Genomic DNA, 19,545 nt, shown 5'->3' on the forward strand with positions numbered 1-19,545 from the left:
TGAGTTATGGCCTTACGTTATTATTACTATTATCAGATATCCATGTTCGGGAACTGACCATTGCTGAATATATATACATATTTTTTTCCCCCCAGTTTCCGTCCACCTACAGTAGCAATTGTTGCCACATGTATGTAGATAACGATACCCCGTCCAATTGCAGCGTCAAAGTTGTCTCAGGCTATTGAAGGTTCCGTTATGTTGATCATGCCCTCAACCGTCACTAGAATGTGTTAGTAGAGCTTTGCCGATTGGTCGAGACTGTTATCACGAAGAGTGACGGTAGAACTTTATGGTGTTGTGATTGTATCGAAGGCGAAGATCTCGAGCCTGAAAGGTTAAAAAAGACATGAACACGACGAAAACGTTTGCAATAATAGAGGACGGAGAAGGAATTCAGCAGGCAGCTATCGATCGAGAAGACAAAGGAAAAATCAAAAAGGAAAAGAAGAATAAGAGATTATTAGTAATTCCGGCAGGAACCGGCAAGTACCTGACTACTATTACTATGTATGGAGTATATCGGAAGGTCACGGAGGGGAGTTGGACTTTTTTTCTTGGTCAGTGTCTGATAGCCAAGATGGCTTGGCTATCAATCAATATAAGTACAGTGCTAGGGTTGAATCAATGAATTACTGTATCGACTCTTGAACTTTTTAAAGTTCGTCCTTAGGTGAGAAAGAAGGGTCCGTGACACCTTTTTTTGTCTATCATTTCATTTACATCGTTTACTGTTCTGCTGCACTATGATCTAGTTAGATTTCTAATTGAACCTTAGTAAGCAACATGCATGCAAGCCTTGTGGGGTTTGGTACGTGCGTTTAGGACTTGATCCGCAGGTTAAGACTTGAGAGTGATCGGCGGACTCGACTCGGTCAACCTCCGAAGCGCGAGACAAGACGCCGTCTCCGGGCGATCTATCCTTCGTCGACGACGATCTTCTCTTCTGCAGCCGGCTAACTACTGTACTCCACGCGGGGTTTTGAAACTTTGAACACGCGACCTGCGGAGTACTTGCTCCGGATTATTTTTTTTTATTTTTTTTTTCGCAAAGTTAGCCGAGGACTGCGGACTTGTCAGGATCAGTGAGAAGCCTTGCTTTGAGAAATGCCCCCTCCCGACGGAGTTGGTTTGAGGTAAACAAAAGAAGCGTGGAAGATGTCCTAGGTTCAATGAACTCTTACGATTATTAATGTCAACCTCGCTGACTTATTATGCACTGAGATGATCTTATCATTGTTGTTGTTTTTCTTGTTATCTGTACCTGATTAGGTAGGCAAGGTGTGTGGCTCAGGCTTATCTATGGACTCACCAAATAGGAAATACATGCAGTCGAATTGGATATCACCTAAATAGAGTGCTCATCCTCTCGTTTCCGAGATCAGAATATACGCGATCTAGGGGATATCCATGTCAAGAAAAATCCGAGATGTTCGGAATCGGGAGAGGGGATTTATTTTCGTGTCATTTTTTTTCTGCCCGGGTCTGCGAGTTTCCTTGAAGGATGAATGTCCTTCACTTCATGAATAATGGATTCTGGGATGTTGATTAATTGAATTGCTTTTTCAAGGGTTTCCTATGCCTGTTTGATGTTCCAGACTAGGCTGGTGAATATCTATCTGCAATTTATCAATTGTGGTGGTGGGAAAGAGTCCAATGGACTAATTACTGATCAGCAGGTAGGGCAGATATATATATTACAACTAACATATTGAACATCTGAACAATCAGAAGCAGCAGAGAGATTCCTCGATATCACCACATTCAAATTGATCGTCGTTATCACTAATGTTTCCCAGAGAAACCCGCGAGAGTGCCCCAACAGACTATATACAGGCAACGATGATTATACAGAAACGTCCTTCTTTTACCAACTGCCATCTTTCATCGGCCCCCATCAGTCCTTGCTCAGTCCTTGCTCGCGCAAGGAGGGAACCGATTGGGGATAAGGGGAAAGAAAGGAGCAGAAACCAATTCTAACCAACATGTTCCCAGAAAAGAAAAACTGCCACCCCGACTATCTGCCATCCTGCCATCCTCACTGCCCCCCCCCCCCAAACAACCATTCAGCAGCCCATACGTCACCACAGTGACGAAGTAGATATGATCGCGGGCACGAACGGGACAGAGACGAGGTGAAGCCCAAGGCCTGGAGAGCGATGTTAGCATGTCACTGGAGAACAGAGTGATACAGGTTAATACTCACCTCACACCTTCTTTAGGCCGGCAACGTGTTCGACCATGGAGAACACTGGTCTCGCGGACCCAGGTTTCTTCAATGCCACCGTCGACGGAGATGCATTGAATTGCTTAACCTTGCGAATCTCCTGGGGCTCCTTCGCAGAAGACTCTATCGAGCTGGTCGCTTGTTTGCCAACCGATGACGACCTTGCCTTGTCCGCGACTTCCACCACCGCCGGGCTCTCCTCCGTCTCCCCCTTCCCCTTCCCGTCCTTGCCGGCTTCCTTGACAACCCGCACAGCACCAACAGCCATTCCCTTGGACGTGGCGAGGCTGACAGGTTTCTCGCCATGCCTGAACCACGCGGCAAGGTCTACCTTCGGCCTCGAGGAACCTGTCCCAGATACAACGATCGCCGACGCGGAGGTTGTCTTTCTGGCTCGCTTCTTCCTGTCTCCTTCCATTTCCCTGTCTAATTCAGCTCTCTCGGCGGCCCGCTTGCGCTTCCTCCTCAGGGCGAGAGCTTGGTCCAGGGGCACGCCTGGAAACTCGGCCGCCAGCTCGCGGGCCTTCCTCTCTGCGACTACCAACGGATCGCCTGGGAACAGGACGACCGGGTTTTCGGGAGACAGCCCGCCGTTCTTGCTGCGGCAGGCAACTTGGCTCTTTGGTGAAGTGGGAGTGTGGATCAGACTGTAGCTGCCAGTCCGATTGACAGGGCCATGGTTGGAGGCAAAGTAGCGCGGTCTCGTAGAGTTCTAACAGTAAGCATGTCAAGACAGCTTTCAAGTCTTTGAAGATTCGTCAAGTCTTTATCCTGAACATGGGGCACACATATGCAGTCAGAAGACGACAAAGCTTCGGCTCCACCAGTCATAGTATTGCGAACAGATGCAATGAGAAAGCCACATTTTGACTAAGTTCAATAGAAATGCCTGGTTCTTTGTAAATTCACAAAAACATTCATTTGTTTCAATGATCGAATTAAACTTTTAAGGGTATTATTCTCAGCATGCCACTATCTGTGTCTTGTAATCTCGGATATTGATATATAAGTAAGTCAGCATAACGTCTAAGCAACATAGTAGTTAAGGACCGCAACATGATTATTATTGCAGAGATAATATAGAATGGCTCAAAATATTAGCAAGGGACAAGATGTGAAGGAGATGGCTTCATTCCTGAAGCTAGATATCGAACGAGCTTACATGCTCCTAAATGGATAGTCATCGAGCGCGGGTACTCATAGTCTGTTCAGTTTTTCTTTGTTCTCTCATTCTGTATAAGCGGCAAACTCATGTGCATTATGATTTGCAGCATAGCATTTGGTGTCATCATAATAAAAAAGAATAAAAAGAATAAAAACATTTTAAGAAATGTCTGTAACTCCTCAATTTCTTGATGAGCAAGATCTTTCTCTTTTAGCACTTTGCTAAGTTTTTCAATCTCCTCATTAAGTATATCCTGCTCGGCCTTGTTCCTGGCCTGGGTTTCTCTCATTACCTTCATCTCTTCTCTGTTCTGACTGAGAGCAGAGATAAGCTCTGTTTTACGGAGTGCTTGGCCTGGGGCCAGTTGTCTAGGAGGCTTGTCCTCCATCTCTGGTATCACTGGTTCTTCAAACTTTTGAGGCTTTGCTCTTTTGGCCTTGTAAATAAATTATAAGATCTGTCTTTCTTCTTTCGGTCTTAGTAGCTAGATAGCGAAAGCTGGTAGTTGGAAGTAGTCCAAGGACGCGAATCACGCAGTGCACGAACCTGGAGAAGGAAGAGAGGAAGAAGAGAGGAAAGAAACCAAGTACAAAAACAACTTTTTTTTTATTAGACGGAATGTCCCCCAAGCAAATTGCGTTTTCTATTCAATCACCCACTCAAGGACGTGAATATACATGGCGAAAGATCTACGGTACCCCGATTCACTGATGTCGGCTGTTGCCCTATCACGCGCAACTAGGAGACCCCTCGGTTATTTTCGGTAGCTTTCTCCTATATGACAGTCTGACAAGGCAAATAATATCAGACTGTCGGAGTTTGCTTCTCAATATAGAAGGGAATGTGCGACGTTTTATTCACTATAAGTGAAGGTATTGACCTCGGAGAGGCTCAACGCTTGCAATTTTTGTGTGACGTTGTAGGCCAACATTCCCATTGAAAGAAAATGTAGAGAATATAATCGCACGATATTCATCTTCAGAAACAATAGTAATTGGAGGGAGATTGTAAACATGGTAATCAATAATCCTTATACGTGGGAGAATCGTTTGTGGTACCATGGATAGATATTATCTCCCCGGGCAGTACCTAGGATCTATAATGGTCTGATTTTAGTATAATAGATATGGATACTAGTCTCGATCCATCATGCTGTACCACGGCAATGAGAGGATCTGCTGAGCGGGCGGGTCTGTTTGTGTACGGTTGGGACCATCCTATATGGTGGACAACGACCATGGCAGATAAGAGGCTTTATGATGTATCATCCCCTGCTGCGAAAACTGGGACATTCACCGGTTTTTGTCTTAGAGGTTCTAGGCAGTTCACCTAATCAACGCATAGACCTAGAATATAAGATTTTTTAGAAGACTAAATGGCTTGCAAGCAATATAATGTTGTGATATATACGTGATGTTATTGCGAGCAGCTTTAGGATAAATTTCACTAGGTATGATTTATTAACTGTAAATGTGTGGCTCTTTTGCTGGAATTTTGCACGTATCTCGCTGCATGAGCGGTCACGAGGTAAGCAATCCGATTCACTGATCCTAGGCGATGTTTGGATGAGATTCTATGGGCCCATAGGCATACTTTTGAGCGAATAACAGTACCCATATAACGGTATATATTCTAGAGAACTAAAATAAGTTCGTATAAAAGAGAAGTCAATTTAAAGTCCATTGTAGGAATGCCTTCAATGTAAGAGATTGGATGCCAATGTTGCTTAGGCTGCGGGGTTCTGCGCGCGGACGGCTGCGGCATCTGTTCTTGGAGACTGGCGGGCACGAACCGGTTGGAGGAGCTTGCAGATAGGTATGCAACGGACTTGCATATATGTGACACCTTCCATCGACCGCATCTGATCATGTCGTATGACAATATACAGCACCATGATTGCGATCTGCTCGAGGCGGAGCAGCCGCCACGAGATCTTCCCTCCGCCAAGTTTTGACGCTTTGGCTGAGGCTGAGGCTGACGTCCCGTGCCCGTGGGTCGGGCCCGTTCTTTCCAGCCGGCCGTGATGGATCTCATTTCTCTCCAGACATTCTCTCCCATCTTCCTTTTTCTCTCCTATCTGTCGCGGATTTTTGACGTGACCTGCTTTGGCTTGGCTTGGGCTGGTCTGTTGTCAACCTCCTTGCTTTATTCCTGCGACACCAAGTGAGCCCCTTTCTCCCCGCAAAAGACAATGTCCGGCTACTACGGTGGCCCTCCGCCGCAAAACCAGTACGGCGCGCCGCCGCCAGGCCAGGAGTATGGCAGTGGTTACTATGGAGGTCCGCAGGGTTATCCTCCTCAGGGAGCTCCGTATGGACAGCCGCCGCCACAGCAGGGCCATTATCCCCCGCAGGTGAGTTGAAGCCGTTTCCAGCCCACGTGGTTGTTCCCCGCCGCGTTCCGCGCCTGTCTCTGTACCGCTTGTTCGGCGGCATTGAGTCTACCCCGCTAAGGTGCGACCTGTCGCGGGTTCTCAGAGCCTCGTTCTTCAGAATGAATTTGTAGTTGCGCCCAGCTAATTATCGCTTGCCTAAAGCAGGGCTACCCCCTTAGCGGCCCCCCGCCGCAGTACTCCTCTCCGCCCCCTCAGCACGGGCAACCCGGCTACGCGCCCCCATACGGCGGACCGCCAGGAGGTAACGACTACGGTTACGGACAGGGAGGACAGGCCGGCTATCCTCCACACAACGGCGGCTACCCGCCGCAGCAGGGCCAGCGCCAAGGCGAGGCCGCGTCGTACTACGGCGCTTCTCAGCCCCCGGCCCAGGGACAGGCGCAGGCATATCCTCCCGGGCAAGAAGGGGAGAGGGGTCTCGGTGCGTCGCTGCTGGGCGCTGCGGCGGGAGGCTTCGCGGGTCACAAACTGCATGGTGGAACTCTAGGGACGGCCGGTGGTGCGCTGCTGGGAGCGGTGGGAGCGAATGTGCTTGAGAAAAAGCATAAAAAGTGTGTTTTCCCGTTAATTTAATGTCTTCCTTGGCTTTTGCTGACCTTCATCCTTCTCGCGTAGGTACAAGAAGCACAAGAAACACAAGGACCACGGCCACAAGCACCACCGCAAGTCTTCAAGCAGCTCAAGTTCCTCCAGCAGCTCCAGTGACTAGAGAGCTATGGACCATTTCCCGCATAGCAACTTACATACAACTGTTTGACTACTACTGTGTATGATTGCACGGCGATTGATCGCGACGTTGTGGCGTTGATATCCATATACCCCTTTCCGCTCCGCTGCGTTCGTTGTTCACAGACGAAAGCATGGATATGCACATCGAGTTCGCTTAGCTTGCGCTGGTATCTCCTCCGACGATTGATCGATGCTGAGCGTCTGACCTAGCCGCCGTCTTTTTTTTTCCCTCTGCTGTCTGTTGTTTCTCGTGTCATGCTCCTTTCTTGTTGCCGTTCTAGTATGTGTACGTGCTTCCATAAATTGTCCCAAGTTCCACACCCTTGCGTGTGTCTGAGCCGAAGTGAGATATTGATCCGAATCCATTCTTATCTCATCATCATCATCTACTATTTCAAAAAAGTTTCCTACCGTAGATCGACGAAGTTCGGAAGTTGGTACAGTACCTTCGGTTGGGGGCCATGGTCCTGGGTCTGGTGTGGCCAGAGTACGGAACTTCCCAAGTTCTGGGTAGGGTGGCGGGATACCTGACGTAGTATGTGACAACTTTATGGAACGGAGGTACTGTACGGAGTAGAGTTTCCCACCGAACCACACTCTTCCCTGACGTTTTCCGCGGAAGTTCAAAAAAGAATTCTCGGGAATTTCCGTCTTTATGGTCCCGGGACTGTCTGCCTACCTGTCTTTCGTTAGGGCGATTGATGGATGGAAGGAAGTATCCAGTATCCAACAATCAAAACCTAGGTAGACCAAGGAAAGGAAAGGATAGGGAAGTGATAGCACATACTAACCACTAGACTCCAGTACTCCGTACGACTGCACCTCGATCATCGCTGTTTTCCGCTATTCTTCAGATCTACTGAGAGTTAGAGCCGATGATAGGAATGTCAAAAAGGGGTTGCCACCGGAAGTTAAAAACATGACAGAAGTCAAACGCCACAGGGAGGGGAGATCCATAGCGGATGCTTAGCAGTTATCAGAGAGGTAGGTTAGGTAGCGTTATCCACCGTTCCCAAGATATGTACGCAGTAGATGGCTCCTCGGAGTTATGGTAGATAATAATACGGGATAGATAGCCAGTAGATAGATAAACCCGAAGATGGAACTTCGGGCGCCAAGTTATCACGCCTAGATCTAGAACAGGATATTATCGGCTACGCTTCGGATATCTAGCCTATCTTCGCAGGGAAAGCCCGGTTTTCCCGACTCGCGGCGGCGTCGCCGTGCGAAGACGGGTGCTTCCTTCTGGGAGCCGTTAAAAATTGATTTTTTCGCCTCGCCCGGGATATGATCCAATCGATCTCTTTCTCGAGTTAATGCTGGGCGAATCGCTGCGGAGGACGCCGTTTGCCGTTTGTCAGCACTGCAGACCGCCGATTTGCTGGGGTTAGAAGTTCATCCATTTCCGGCGTCCGTCTCCTGTGGCGAGAGAGAAGAGAATAGGTATTTGGGCCTGTTGGCTTTCATTCTTATCTTATCTTGCGTCTATTCGTTACCGTAAGAGTCTATCGCCATCATCATCGAAGAGACAGGACCAGAGAGCCTAGCTGGCTGATTTCCTGTCATCCAAAGGCAACATCCTTGCCTCAGGCCCTCAACAAAGGGCAAAGGTAGGAAGTCTGGAGGTAGGTACTGTGACTGCAACTGGGAGGTACCGTTAAACTTCTCTGACCCACTGCGCGGCGCGGGACCCGGTTTCTTTCCTCGCGTCCCTAGGCTTCTTTTTTGCGCGGGGGATAAGGGGGCGGTGAACAGGATTCCGGAGAAATCAGAACGGTTCAGGCGCGACATCAGAATTTTTTTTTTTTCGAGCTTAGCGAGGTTTTCGATAAGTTTAGGTACCCTACGATAAGGAGTAGTGGCGCGCCTTGGGTGGGCCCCTGGGGTATGATAGATCACGATAGTCAATACCTGGGGAAACTGGAGACGGGAGAACGTCTTCAGGCCTTCAACGTGCTGCGCACTTGTCTGTAGATGTCAGGCTGTCTTGAGACCTGAGGTCATGGCGTCGACACTTGTGTTCCTGCAAGGGCTGAAAGTTCACACAAGTTGAAGCGGTGAAGAGGCGTCGTCGTGCCGCGTAGCTAGCTATACGAGGCTTTGACTATTAGATCTAAGCAATGCTCCTTCATGCCCGGCCCTTAATTCTTTGGGTAAATGGTCAGCAGCTGGCAGGGGTAGACAGGGCAGGTCGCTTTTCCAATATTATTGTTTGCTATGACGGGCGCTTCCTCGACAGGCCGTAGACCCTGTGGATGAGTCCAGACGTGGCCGAACGAGTACCTAGGTACTTGATACGATCCGGCCGAGAATTCAATACAACCCCGAGAGATGGAGAAGAACGGACAAGGTAATCGGCATCGCCAGCGGATCCAAGTTCTCTTCGTCGCGGGACACTCCTGAGACTGGCAGTTCCAGACAGGCAGCCCTTCCAAGGTCGTGCCCCGTGGCTGAGCTAACCGACCCCAGCAGGATGCATCCATGCAGCGCTTCGACGATCCTGGATTGACAGCTGGAGTGCAGGGTGCATCAAGGCTGTCAGCGTTGGACAGGATAGTAGCGACAGTGCTCCATAGTCGGGAGATTGGGTAGATGATCCACGGATTTCCCTAACTCTACGGTCTCATTGATACTGGCAGAAACGAAACCTTTGGGGAGATGAACCATAAACCGTCATCGACAATCCGAAAGGGAGGGAGGCCTGCGCCACCGAGCCGGGATGGATACAAGATTAAAATTCAAAATCCAAGGGTGGCGACAGAAATAGAAAGCCCAGCAGGGTACAGCGGCCAGCAGAGACGGCCGTATCAAGGGATGCTTTGACGGGGCGCTGGTTGGCCGGCGGGACTCGGGGAAGGCGTGTGTTTGTTGGCAGCTACGTATCGCACATGCAAATGAAATGAGGTGAGATTGGCCGGGCAGCCACTCACCCATCACCCGTAGCAGTACTCGGTTGACATACAAAGTCCCAGCCAAATTGACTCCCGACCGGCTCAATTATACGGAATCAGAATAGTAATGCATCCAACAGATCATGGAACGTCTCCCTGATACCCCGGCACGTAGCATCAGACAAATCCGCCTTTTCTCCGGAAGGCAAGACGATTTCCCAGAACGGCGCGCCAACAGCCCAATCACGGGCCGCAGATTCTGATGAGCGGACCTGGTCCCAATCAGGACTAGCTCCAGGACAGACTCTTCGCCACTAAGCCCAGAACAGGCCTAGCGCGGGACCGTGGCCGAGAAAAAAAAAATTCCTCCGCAGGCGAGCGAGCGGTTGGGCGGGCGCAGGCCACAAAGCGATAAATATCTTTTCAGCCCCTCGTCCGCCCTGCTCTCTTCCAACTTCTCCTCTCTCTCTCTCTCCACATCTCTCTGTCCTCTCTTATTTCTCTTGTAGAGGGTCAGGTCTCCTCTGTTTCTCTTTCTCTTTCCTTGCATAGACTGAAATAGATCTCGTCTTCCGGCCGCTTTAGAGCGCTTCCTGCGTCCAAGGCGCAGTTTCGTGGGCCGCCACTCTTATCGAGATACCCAGATAGAACGAATTTTCGCGCCGTTCTTCTCGCTTCTTTCCCGTCTTCAGTCACTCTTAATTTAAAAAGCCCCGCCGTTTCCTTCTACCATTTCTTCCTCCGACAGTTTTCGACACTCCTCGAACATCACCGCCAAGATGCCCGCTGTCGATGTCTCTTCCGTTCCCGCCGTCTCCGGCAAGGAGACCGCCAAGTCGGTCGCCGTCCTTGAGGACCTGATCAAGAACCTCAACATCTCCAAGACTCAGGACGAGGTCAACGCTGCTACTGGCAACATTGCCTCGCTGCTGAACGGCCCTACTGAGGAGAAAGTCCTGCCTGCAAAGTACGTTGCCACCCCACCACACCCCGCCCCGGGCGTTGCTCCCTTCACGGTCGCAAGGCCCGGCCACAACACGCAGTACAAGACAGGTTTTGCTAACATACTTTGTTACAGGGCTGTCGAGTCGTTCAAGAAGCAGCTCGGAAACAAGAAGGATGCTACCGCTCGTGAACGCGCTCTGGATGCCATCCGTGCGGTCGCTCAGCACTCCACCGTCGCCCCCGGCGTCGAGCCTCACCTCGTCGAGCTGATCGGCCCTGTTCTGGCCGCTGTCGGTGACAAGATGGTCCCCGTGAAGAACGCGGCCCAGACTGCTGCCATCGCTCTCGTCAAGGGCATCAACCCCAACGCCGTCAAGGCCGTTCTCCCTCCCATCATCAACTCCCTCTCCACCGCCCAGAAGTGGCAAGAGAAGATGACCGCTCTGGACTGCATCAACGCCCTCGTCGAGACCGCTCCGGTTCAGCTCTCCTACCGTGTCCCTGACCTGATCCCCGTCGTCTCCGAGTCCATGTGGGACACCAAGCCTGAAGTCAAGAAGGCTGCCTACAGCACCATGGAGAAGGTCTGCGGTCTGATCGTCAACAAGGATATTGAGCGCTTCATTCCTGAGCTCATCAAGTGTATCGCCAAGCCGGAGAACGTCCCTGAGACCGTCCACCTGCTGGGTGCCACCACTTTCGTCACTGACGTCCACGAGCCCACTCTGGCTATCATGGTTCCTCTGCTGGACCGTGGTCTCGTCGAGCGTGAGACTGCCATCAAGCGTAAGTCGGCTGTCATCGTCGACAACATGTGCAAGCTCGTCGAGGACCCTCAGATCGTTGCTCCCTTCCTGCCCAAGTTGATGCCTGCCCTGCAGAAGAACTACGACACTCTGGCCGACCCCGAGGCTCGTGAGAAGACCAGACAGGCCCTGGACACCCTCATCCGTGTCGGTGATGTCAAGGATGGCAAGATCCCCGAGATCTCCCACGCCGGTGACATCTCCACCGTCTCCGCCATCCTCAAGGAGATTTTGGAGCCCAAGTTCAAGGCTCAGATTCCCCAGTTCGAGCCTGCCATCCAGTACGTTGCCGCCATCGGCGGTCAGCTCGTCGACGAGAAGAACAGCGAGGTCTCGAGCTGGACTGAGAACACCCTGCCGTACATCACTGCTATCGTCGGTGAGGGCGAGGCCAAGCCTATCGCTGAGACCCTCCGTAAGAAGGCCTGTCCCGGCGCCGCTGAGGAGGAGGAGGTCCTCTCCGACGAGGAGGAGGGTGAAGACCTTTGCAACTGCACCTTCAACCTGGCTTACGGTGCCAAGATCCTTCTTAACCAGACTCACCTCCGTCTCAAGCGTGGTCAGCGCTACGGTCTCCTGGGCCCTAACGGTTCCGGAAAGTCCACCCTCATGCGTGCCATCAACAACGAGCAGGTCGAGGGCTTCCCCAAGAAGAGCGAGGTCAAGACCGTGTTCGTCGAGCACGACCTGGACGCTGCCGACACTGAGCAGACCGTTATCGGCTGGACCATGAAGAAGCTGGCTGAGGCTGGTGTCGAGACCGACCGCGCTGCCGTCGAGGCCAAGCTGCAGGAGTTCGGCTTCCTTAAGGAGCAGTTTGAGAACCCCATCACCTCTCTGTCTGGTGGTTGGAAGATGAAGCTGGCTCTTGCCCGTGCCGTGTTCGAGAACCCCGACATTCTGTTGCTTGACGAGCCGACCAACCACTTGGACGTCAAGAACGTTGCCTGGCTGGAGCAGTACCTCATCAACTCTCCTTGCACTTCCATCATCGTCTCCCACGACAGCAAGTTCCTGGACAACGTCATCCAGCACGTCATCCACTACGAGCGCTTCAAGCTTAAGCGTTACCGTGGCTCTCTGAGCGAGTTCGTCAAGAAAGTCCCCTCTGCTCGCTCCTACTACGAGCTGGGTGCCTCCGACATGGAGTTCAAGTTCCCCGAGCCCGGTTTCCTGGAGGGTGTCAAGACCAAGGCCAAGGCCATCGTCCGTGTCACCAACATGACCTTCCAGTACCCCGGTACCCCCAAGCCTCAGCTCACGGACGTCACCTTCCAGTGCTCTCTGGGCTCCCGTATCGCTGTCATCGGTCCCAACGGTGCTGGTAAGTCCACCCTGGTGAACGTCCTGACCGGTGAGCTGGTCCCCACCAAGGGTGAGGTCTACCACCACGAGAACATCCGTATCGCCTACATCAAGCAGCATGCTTTCGCCCACATCGATAACCACCTGGACAAGACTCCTTCTGAGTACATCCAGTGGCGTTTCCAGACCGGTGAGGACCGTGAGACCATGGACCGTGCCAACAAGCAGGTCACCGAGGAGGATGAGAAGGCTATGGACAAGATCTACAAGATTGAGGGTACCCAGCGTCGTGTCATCGGTATCCACGCTCGTCGCAAGTTCAAGAACACCTACGAGTACGAGTGTTCGTTCGCCCTCGGTGAGAACGTCGGCATGAAGAACGAGAAGTGGACTCCTATGTCTACTTCCGACAACGCCTGGATTCCTCGTAACGAGATCATCCAGTCCCACGCCAAGATGGTTGCCGAGGTCGACCAGAAGGAGGCTCTTGCCAGCGGTCAGTTCCGTCCTCTGGTCCGCAAGGAGATCGAGGCTCACTGCGCCAACTTCGGTCTCGACGCCGAACTCGTGTCTCACTCCCGCATGCGTGGTCTGTCCGGTGGTCAGCGTGTCAAGGTCGTCCTTGCCGCCTGCTCGTGGCAGCGTCCTCACCTGATCGTCCTGGACGAGCCTACCAACTACCTTGACCGTGACTCTCTTGGTGCCCTGTCCAAGGCCCTGAAGACCTTCGAGGGTGGTGTTGTCATCATCACCCACTCTCGTGAGTTCACCGAGAACCTGACTGAGGAAGTCTGGGCCGTCATGGACGGTAAGATGACTCCTTCTGGCCACAACTGGGTCCAGGGTCAGGGTAGCGGTCCTCGTCTCCAGGAGAAGGAGAACGAGGAGGAACAGCGGGATGCACTTGGAAACATTATCGATGCCCCGAAGAAGCAGAAGAAGCTCACTTCCTCTGAGCTCCGCAAGAAGAAGAAGGAGCGTATGGCTCGCAGGAAGCGTGGTGAGGAGGTCTTCTCCGACGAGGACGACTTCTAAACGTGAGGCCCCTGGGTGGCTTCGGATCCGCGAAGATGATCATCATAGACTGGATCCTTTGAGTCACGCGATATGTGGATTTTCCCTTTGTGGTCCGGAGTTGGGCGGTTACGATGTGTTACGCTTTTCCTTTGTCATGTCTTTTGCCTTGAATATCGTCGAGTTTTGGTCTCAGTATGACCATTTTCTTCGATTAGATAGATCTTATGTGACCTTGCCTGAGGCATGGATCACCGTGTCTAGAATAGAGAGGGAATCAATTGGTTCGTTACAACATCGTTCATACCTTATCTCGTAGCATAAGCCCTATCGCCCGGCCCGAGTATTAGTCCGACCCGAAGTACTCAACTCCTTCGCACACACCCGCGGGTCTTCCAACCCCCGCGCAATGCCACCTGTTCTATACTGACACTATGAGATCTTACGTAGTTGTAGCGTCTGTAGCAGGGTTCATCATCAAAGCCTTTGACGCTGCCCTCCATTCTCACCGTCAGCCACCTGCCTTAGCACCTAGATTCCCACATCCAGCTAGTTCCTGAGTCGATACGTACAGTTGCCTTTCTCACTCTTCAAGGTTCCTACTACATGTTGCCTACCCTAGCAAACAATGGCATTGGGTTGCTTCTGACACGCGGAGCAACACACTATGACTGCTTCCCGAGATTTACTTATACTACAATAATACTAACGAATCTTTCCGCGGACTTGGCTGCAGTATTACTGGCTAAAGATATATATCATCGTAGAAAATTCTAGTGGATTGCCTTCTGACAACGCCTGAGCTGTACACCACCGAATCATATCTTTCAGCACCCTCTCACCCTTTCCAAGCCACCTAGCTTGCCACTTTTGCTATATTTCAATCTGGGCTGGCTTTACCTATAGTCTGTGACCTTGATAGTGTCAGAGTACCCTCCAATAGCCTCCAAATCACATGGGTATAAAATAGCAATCAGCCAAGACAGTAGAGAGCAGAGGAGGAGGTGATGAAAGATATAGTACAGCACTGTAGAGTTGGCAGCAGGGTTTATTATCAGAGACTTTTGACTCTGCTGTCCATTCTCACTTGCCAGGAGTACAAAGGTTGCCACTCGACTACGGGCACTTGTTGATGTCGCCACTGTTCCAGGCTCAAATAATTTTCAGTGCTAAGTGGTAATCAACAAGGCCGGCTGGCCCAATGGTAAGGCGCTTGACTACGGATCAAGAGATTGCAGGTTCGAGTCCTGCGTCGGTCATAACGCGGGCCGCCACTTGGCGGATCCTGCTTTTTGCTTTTTTCACCTTCCCAGACAGAGAACCTTTTTTTTCTTTGTGGGATTACTAACTGCATACAGAGTAACTCACTTCCCAAGTATACTAGGTTGCCATATCTTTTTAGCATCCCCTCCCATCTACTGTCTTGGTGGATTGCTATTCCATAACTATTGTCACGGAGTGGCTCCTAGGGAGCATTCTGAAAGCCAAACCGCTGCGCTACCGGCAAAAGACTAGGATACGAAGCCAACGGCTTCGTATTGCTCTCGCTTATATAGCTTCTTGCCACGCCGTCACAACTATAACTATATAACTTTGAAGCTACTGGAGGGTACCCGGGCACTACAATAGGTCACAGACTCTAATAAAGCCAGTCCAGATCAAAGTAGAGGAAAAGCAGCAAGATGGTTGACCTAGACAGGGAGGAGGAGGTGCTGAAAGATATGGCAACCTACTGTATATCCTTCTCCATATGATCTATCCATCAGTTTGTGAATTGGAAAGCTCGACTCTTTTTCTGTCTGCCTGCCTTTGTCTTTTCTTCTCTCCAGGACAAAGTCCTTAGTTTCCGATCACAATAATATCTATTCTCGATTTTAGGTATTATTTGGCCTCGTAACGGGGTGTTTTTGAGACTATGTAAAGCGGGCCCCAATGTACTGGTAGTACTACCTACGTAGGTCTACACGTCTGAATTTTGAGCCTAGATCCTGGATAGTATATTTTACTTGCTGAGACGAGGCAACTGAGATCTTTTTGGACAGGCTGAATCTATCAGCAACCAAACAGCATCCCAATCGTATCCTTCGCGCCCACCACCATGGTCTTAGTTTATCTTCCTCACTCCTTTTTTTTCCGAATTAAAGCCGTCACATTCACTTTACCCAGAGATAGAGTTGTGAGCTGATTTCCCACTGTCATTAATAGTTTTCTGGAACCACAGGGGCTGACGCAGATACATACGCTAGGTTATCTGCCATTACTAGTTCCCGTGCCTAGAATGGAAACTGGTCATAGCATGGACGGATCGGGCCTTGAAACCGCGCAGATGCACGTCATCTAGATTATCTATCTTATCAAGCAGTAACCAAAGTACTCCATATGTACTGTACAACAGTGAAGGGAAACATCTACGTATATACACCTACTCACAGCCGCTAATGCAACTCAAAAATCAAGACGAGGTCAACAACCCAAACCTCTGCACCGGCGGCTTCTTACTCCTCTTCTCCTCCCTTGTCCCGTACCGCGGATCATACAGCCTCTTATGCCTCGACAGCGCATGACACCGACGATGATGCCCCAGCCCCAGCCCGAACATGTCCAGCCGGCGCAGAAACGCCTTGTCCCTCCCCAGTCGGTTCGGGTCGATCCCCAGCGCCATCTCGAGGATCGGGGCTAGCTCACTAGCCCTGCATATGCGGTAGTCGCCGCGCCGGCCACGGATGGGGTTCTGCCGCTCCGAGGGCGGCTTCTCGGTCCGTTGCTCGTGCGGGACGAGTTTCTCGTCGATGAGTTGGGAGAGGGTTTTCTTTGGCTGTTGTTGTTCTTGTTGATGCTGTTGACCCTGCTCCTCCTGATGCTCATGTCGTTGTTCATCCTGATGCTCCTCCTCCTTGTTCCGCTCCTCCCCTTCGTCTTCGTGGCGGCGATGGTGATGGTGGTGACGGGGCAGCTGCTCCATATCTACGGACGTATTCCTCAGCGCCTCAGCTTCCTCTTTCGAGAAGTAGGGCCTCCCGATGTAGGTCGGATCGACGGTGTGTCCCAGTCGCGTCTCCGAGTCGATCCTGTGGCGGAAGTGGCGCAGGTCGAAGACGAACACGAGGATGCGGTACCACAGCGTCGGGGAGATACTGGAGCCTTGGAGGTCGGAGATGGAGACTGTCTTTTCAGGGGCCGGAGCTGGAGCTGGAGGAGCAGAGTCGGGTTTGTGAAGGTCCTCACGGAGGGTGCTGCTTGCTACCGTTGCGGCAGCCATGGTTGCTCCCTGCACATACGTAGATCTTTAAGAGAGCAGGTAGCAGACGGAGCACTCGTCTCTGTGGAAACGACGTAAGAGTAAAGTTCTAGAGTAGCTACACTGGGGTAGAGTGAAAAATGTAGGGTATCAGTGAAAAAAGCAAGGAATCTCGTTGGAAGACGGACCGTCGAGTCCGTATCGAGGTTTCTGAGACGTCCATGTTAAAAGTCATAAATTTTAATTTTGGGAGACACATCGATTCAGCCACTGCAGTGAACGCATAATTACATACATGGCCAGCTTTGAAGTTTATGCCGTCCGTGGAACCATGCAGACTGGAGTTGGTACCGACTTTCCACAATCCAGGGATCGATGTCCAGACGCCAGAACCATGGCAAGGATTGATACCGCTCATTATACTTGTTGTATAATATTATACTTGTTGTATATGCTAATCAGCTTAGCAGAACACAGCACCGAGATCTTTCTATCACATATCAATAGTATTCCTTTGTTCTCGCAGAAGAAAGGTTCAAAGATGCAACAGAATCGGGTATCTAACAGTCAAAGTGAGTGAAAATATACTATGCATTGAGTGGTCCAACTTTCACTTCATCTCTGTCGAGAAGTTCTTGGATCTCTTGCCATTCACGCTCCTTCTTCTTTCTCCGAGCTTCGAGTTCAGCGAACAGCTTTTTCCCGCCAAACTTGAGCTTGGTGATCAGATCCGTAGCTTGGCCCTTGGTGAGTTCTCCCGGTTGAAAGTCTCTATCTCTGATGCGTCTATTGTTCAATATCTTAAGCTGTGCCGCAGTGGCCTGGCCTTTTCTCCATGGCTGCCACGCCCCGATGAGAAACTCGTCGAACTTGTTTTTCGCAAATGTATCGGCCGCATGCACTGCTTGCTCCAAATCTTCAGCGGTGGCAATCACGCGTGGCCGTGCATACGATGCTCTGCCGAGATCATCTTTCGGCAGCTTCATCACATAGTAGACACGGAAATGACCAGACTCATCTTTGTTGATTGACAGCCATCCCGACCTCTCAGAGAGAACATATCGATCTTTGTTCAGTCGCACCCAAGCGTAAGAGCTCATTGACCGTATATACTGTTCAGGTGCTGTATCCTTGATCAGATCAAATATGCTGTCGTACTTGGTAAATGTGACGTTCACGTCATCGTCTAATCTAGGACCCCTTACCCAAGCGGGTCCATGGCCTTCTTGTGCCTCCTTGAGGTCTTTCAACTTCGATTTGTTGAGCGCTTCATCCGGATCAAGGCCAAACAGAGTAGGGGTTGTTAGAACGCCTGTGCGTAGTGACGAAACCATGTCGATGATATGACAGTCCTTCTTGTCTGGGTATAATCTAAGACCCCTTCCTATCATCTGAATTAGGAGATTCTTTGATCTCGTTGGTCTGGCAAGAAGCACGCAGTCAACATTGGGAATGTCAGTTCCTTCCGTAAAGAGACCACAGTTCAGCAAGACGGGATACTCCCGGTTTTTGAAGGCGCGGAGCTGTTCGTCCCGAACGGCTCTTGGAGTTCGGTTTGTGATGTATCGAGCGTCGATGCCATGTTCCCGGAAAGTAGCAGTGAGGTCCACTGCATGCTGGATATCCACACAAAACACAAGGGTGGACTTCCGATCACTGGCGTTGGAAAGCCACGCTCGCACCGTGATGTCATTTGTCTTTACCGTATTGACAGCTTCAGATAGTTGTTTGACAGCAAAGTCTCCATACTGGTCCTTGCGAACGTTGGACAGATCAGCTTCCGATTGGACGGTAGTAAAAACGGCGTCCGCAAGCCAATTCTCGCTAATCATGTCAACATAGTCTTTATGGTACACAATATGGTCGATCGCAGCTCCCAGCTTCAGACCGTCAAACCGGGAGAATGTTGCAGAGACTCCTACTAGCGCAGGAGAGTTATCGGAGAGCTCTTTCAGCCTGAAATGGCTAAGAGCCTTACGATAGGACTCCGCAACAATATGATGTGCCTCATCGACAAGGACCAATTTGAACCGATCAGGATTAAACTTTTTGATGCGGTCTTTCGACAGTAGACTCTGTATGGAGGCGATGGTTATATCTGCAGCGCCGGAGGCTTTATTGTTTCCCATCTCCACCTCAATGGATTTGTCGGGATAGGCAAGACGGCAATGGCGCGCGGCCTGTTCAACAAGCTCCTTCCGATGCACTATTATCAGCGACTGATCCGCGTTTTTATTGCGTGGAGGAATACGGCTAATGAGCTGGGTAAATATGACCTGTGGCGACGAGGAACATTAGCTTTCATTCGGAGATAGGTAATCTGGGGATCTATAACGAACCGTTTTCCCGGCACCAGTAGCTAAAGAGATACCCAGACGCTTATGGCCTTCGCCTAGGTATTTGAGAACAGACTGAATACATTCTTCTTGGTACTCCCGAAGGCGAATACCAGTTGAAGACGAGGGGTCCGGTGATGTCAATGGAGGGGTTGCGCTTGTAGAATTAAAGCGACAGCACCTAAGAGCCGGTCGAAGCGGCTCCCGGGGTCGAAGCAACCTCGAAAAACATTGAAAATCCGGACGCATCCTCCATATTCGCGAGGAACACGCCATGCGCGTAGCACAGATTCAGATCGTCATGAAGATGTTCATTAGAGACACGGATGCTCCGCGGAAGAGCGCGTTGTTCACCTGCAAACACTGCAAACACGTCTTTCCGTATCAGAAATCTCAAAAGATTTGGATGACGGCGGAGCCGACTTTCTCACTAACAGCGCCGGATTTCCTTATGATACCTATGTGTGTTTTTTCATAGTTTTTATCTTTCTAAT

At 50.8% G+C, this 19,545-nt stretch overlaps 6 protein-coding genes and 1 non-coding gene across 7 annotated transcripts; 3 read left to right on the top strand and 4 right to left on the bottom strand.

The window, feature by feature from the left end:
- Positions 1-4: 4 nt before the first annotated feature.
- VTN00DRAFT_2026 (uncharacterized protein) lies at positions 5-3,780 on the bottom strand (the record flags this gene model as incomplete). Its single annotated transcript, XM_069428199.1, has 4 exons — positions 5-106; positions 2,081-2,149; positions 2,214-2,939; positions 3,685-3,780. 4 exons carry the CDS (start codon positions 3,778-3,780, stop codon positions 5-7), a joined length of 993 nt encoding a protein of 330 aa, XP_069292728.1.
- A 1,803-nt stretch (positions 3,781-5,583) lies between these two features.
- VTN00DRAFT_2027 (uncharacterized protein) lies at positions 5,584-6,496 on the top strand (the record flags this gene model as incomplete). The annotated part of the gene is made up of 3 exons (XM_069428200.1): positions 5,584-5,745; positions 5,932-6,338; positions 6,403-6,496. The coding sequence occupies 3 exons, from the start codon at positions 5,584-5,586 to the stop codon at positions 6,494-6,496; spliced, it is 663 nt and encodes a 220-aa protein (XP_069292729.1).
- Positions 6,497-6,500: 4 nt separating this feature from the next.
- Positions 6,501-6,979, bottom strand: VTN00DRAFT_2028 (uncharacterized protein; the record flags this gene model as incomplete). Its single annotated transcript, XM_069428201.1, has 3 exons — positions 6,501-6,722; positions 6,807-6,849; positions 6,963-6,979. 3 exons carry the CDS (start codon positions 6,977-6,979, stop codon positions 6,501-6,503), a joined length of 282 nt encoding a protein of 93 aa, XP_069292730.1.
- A 3,207-nt stretch (positions 6,980-10,186) lies between these two features.
- On the top strand, positions 10,187-13,498 carry VTN00DRAFT_2029 (uncharacterized protein; the record flags this gene model as incomplete). Its single annotated transcript, XM_069428202.1, has 2 exons — positions 10,187-10,374; positions 10,486-13,498. The coding sequence occupies 2 exons, from the start codon at positions 10,187-10,189 to the stop codon at positions 13,496-13,498; spliced, it is 3,201 nt and encodes a 1,066-aa protein (XP_069292731.1).
- Positions 13,499-14,664: 1,166 nt separating this feature from the next.
- Positions 14,665-14,736, top strand: VTN00DRAFT_t13. The gene has a single exon. It is a non-coding gene; the product is annotated as a tRNA-Arg (tRNA).
- Positions 14,737-15,929: 1,193 nt separating this feature from the next.
- VTN00DRAFT_2030 (uncharacterized protein) lies at positions 15,930-16,736 on the bottom strand (the record flags this gene model as incomplete). The annotated part of the gene is made up of 1 exon (XM_069428204.1): positions 15,930-16,736. One exon carries the CDS (start codon positions 16,734-16,736, stop codon positions 15,930-15,932), a length of 807 nt encoding a protein of 268 aa, XP_069292732.1.
- Positions 16,737-17,302: 566 nt separating this feature from the next.
- Positions 17,303-19,327, bottom strand: VTN00DRAFT_2031 (uncharacterized protein; the record flags this gene model as incomplete). Its single annotated transcript, XM_069428205.1, has 2 exons — positions 17,303-18,991; positions 19,055-19,327. The coding sequence occupies 2 exons, from the start codon at positions 19,325-19,327 to the stop codon at positions 17,303-17,305; spliced, it is 1,962 nt and encodes a 653-aa protein (XP_069292733.1).
- Positions 19,328-19,545: the final 218 nt, after the last annotated feature.

Source organism: Thermoascus crustaceus, assembly GCF_041956765.1.
Source record: "Thermoascus crustaceus strain CBS 181.67 unplaced genomic scaffold VTN00scaffold_1, whole genome shotgun sequence".
NCBI lineage: Eukaryota > Fungi > Ascomycota > Eurotiomycetes > Eurotiales > Thermoascaceae > Thermoascus > Thermoascus crustaceus.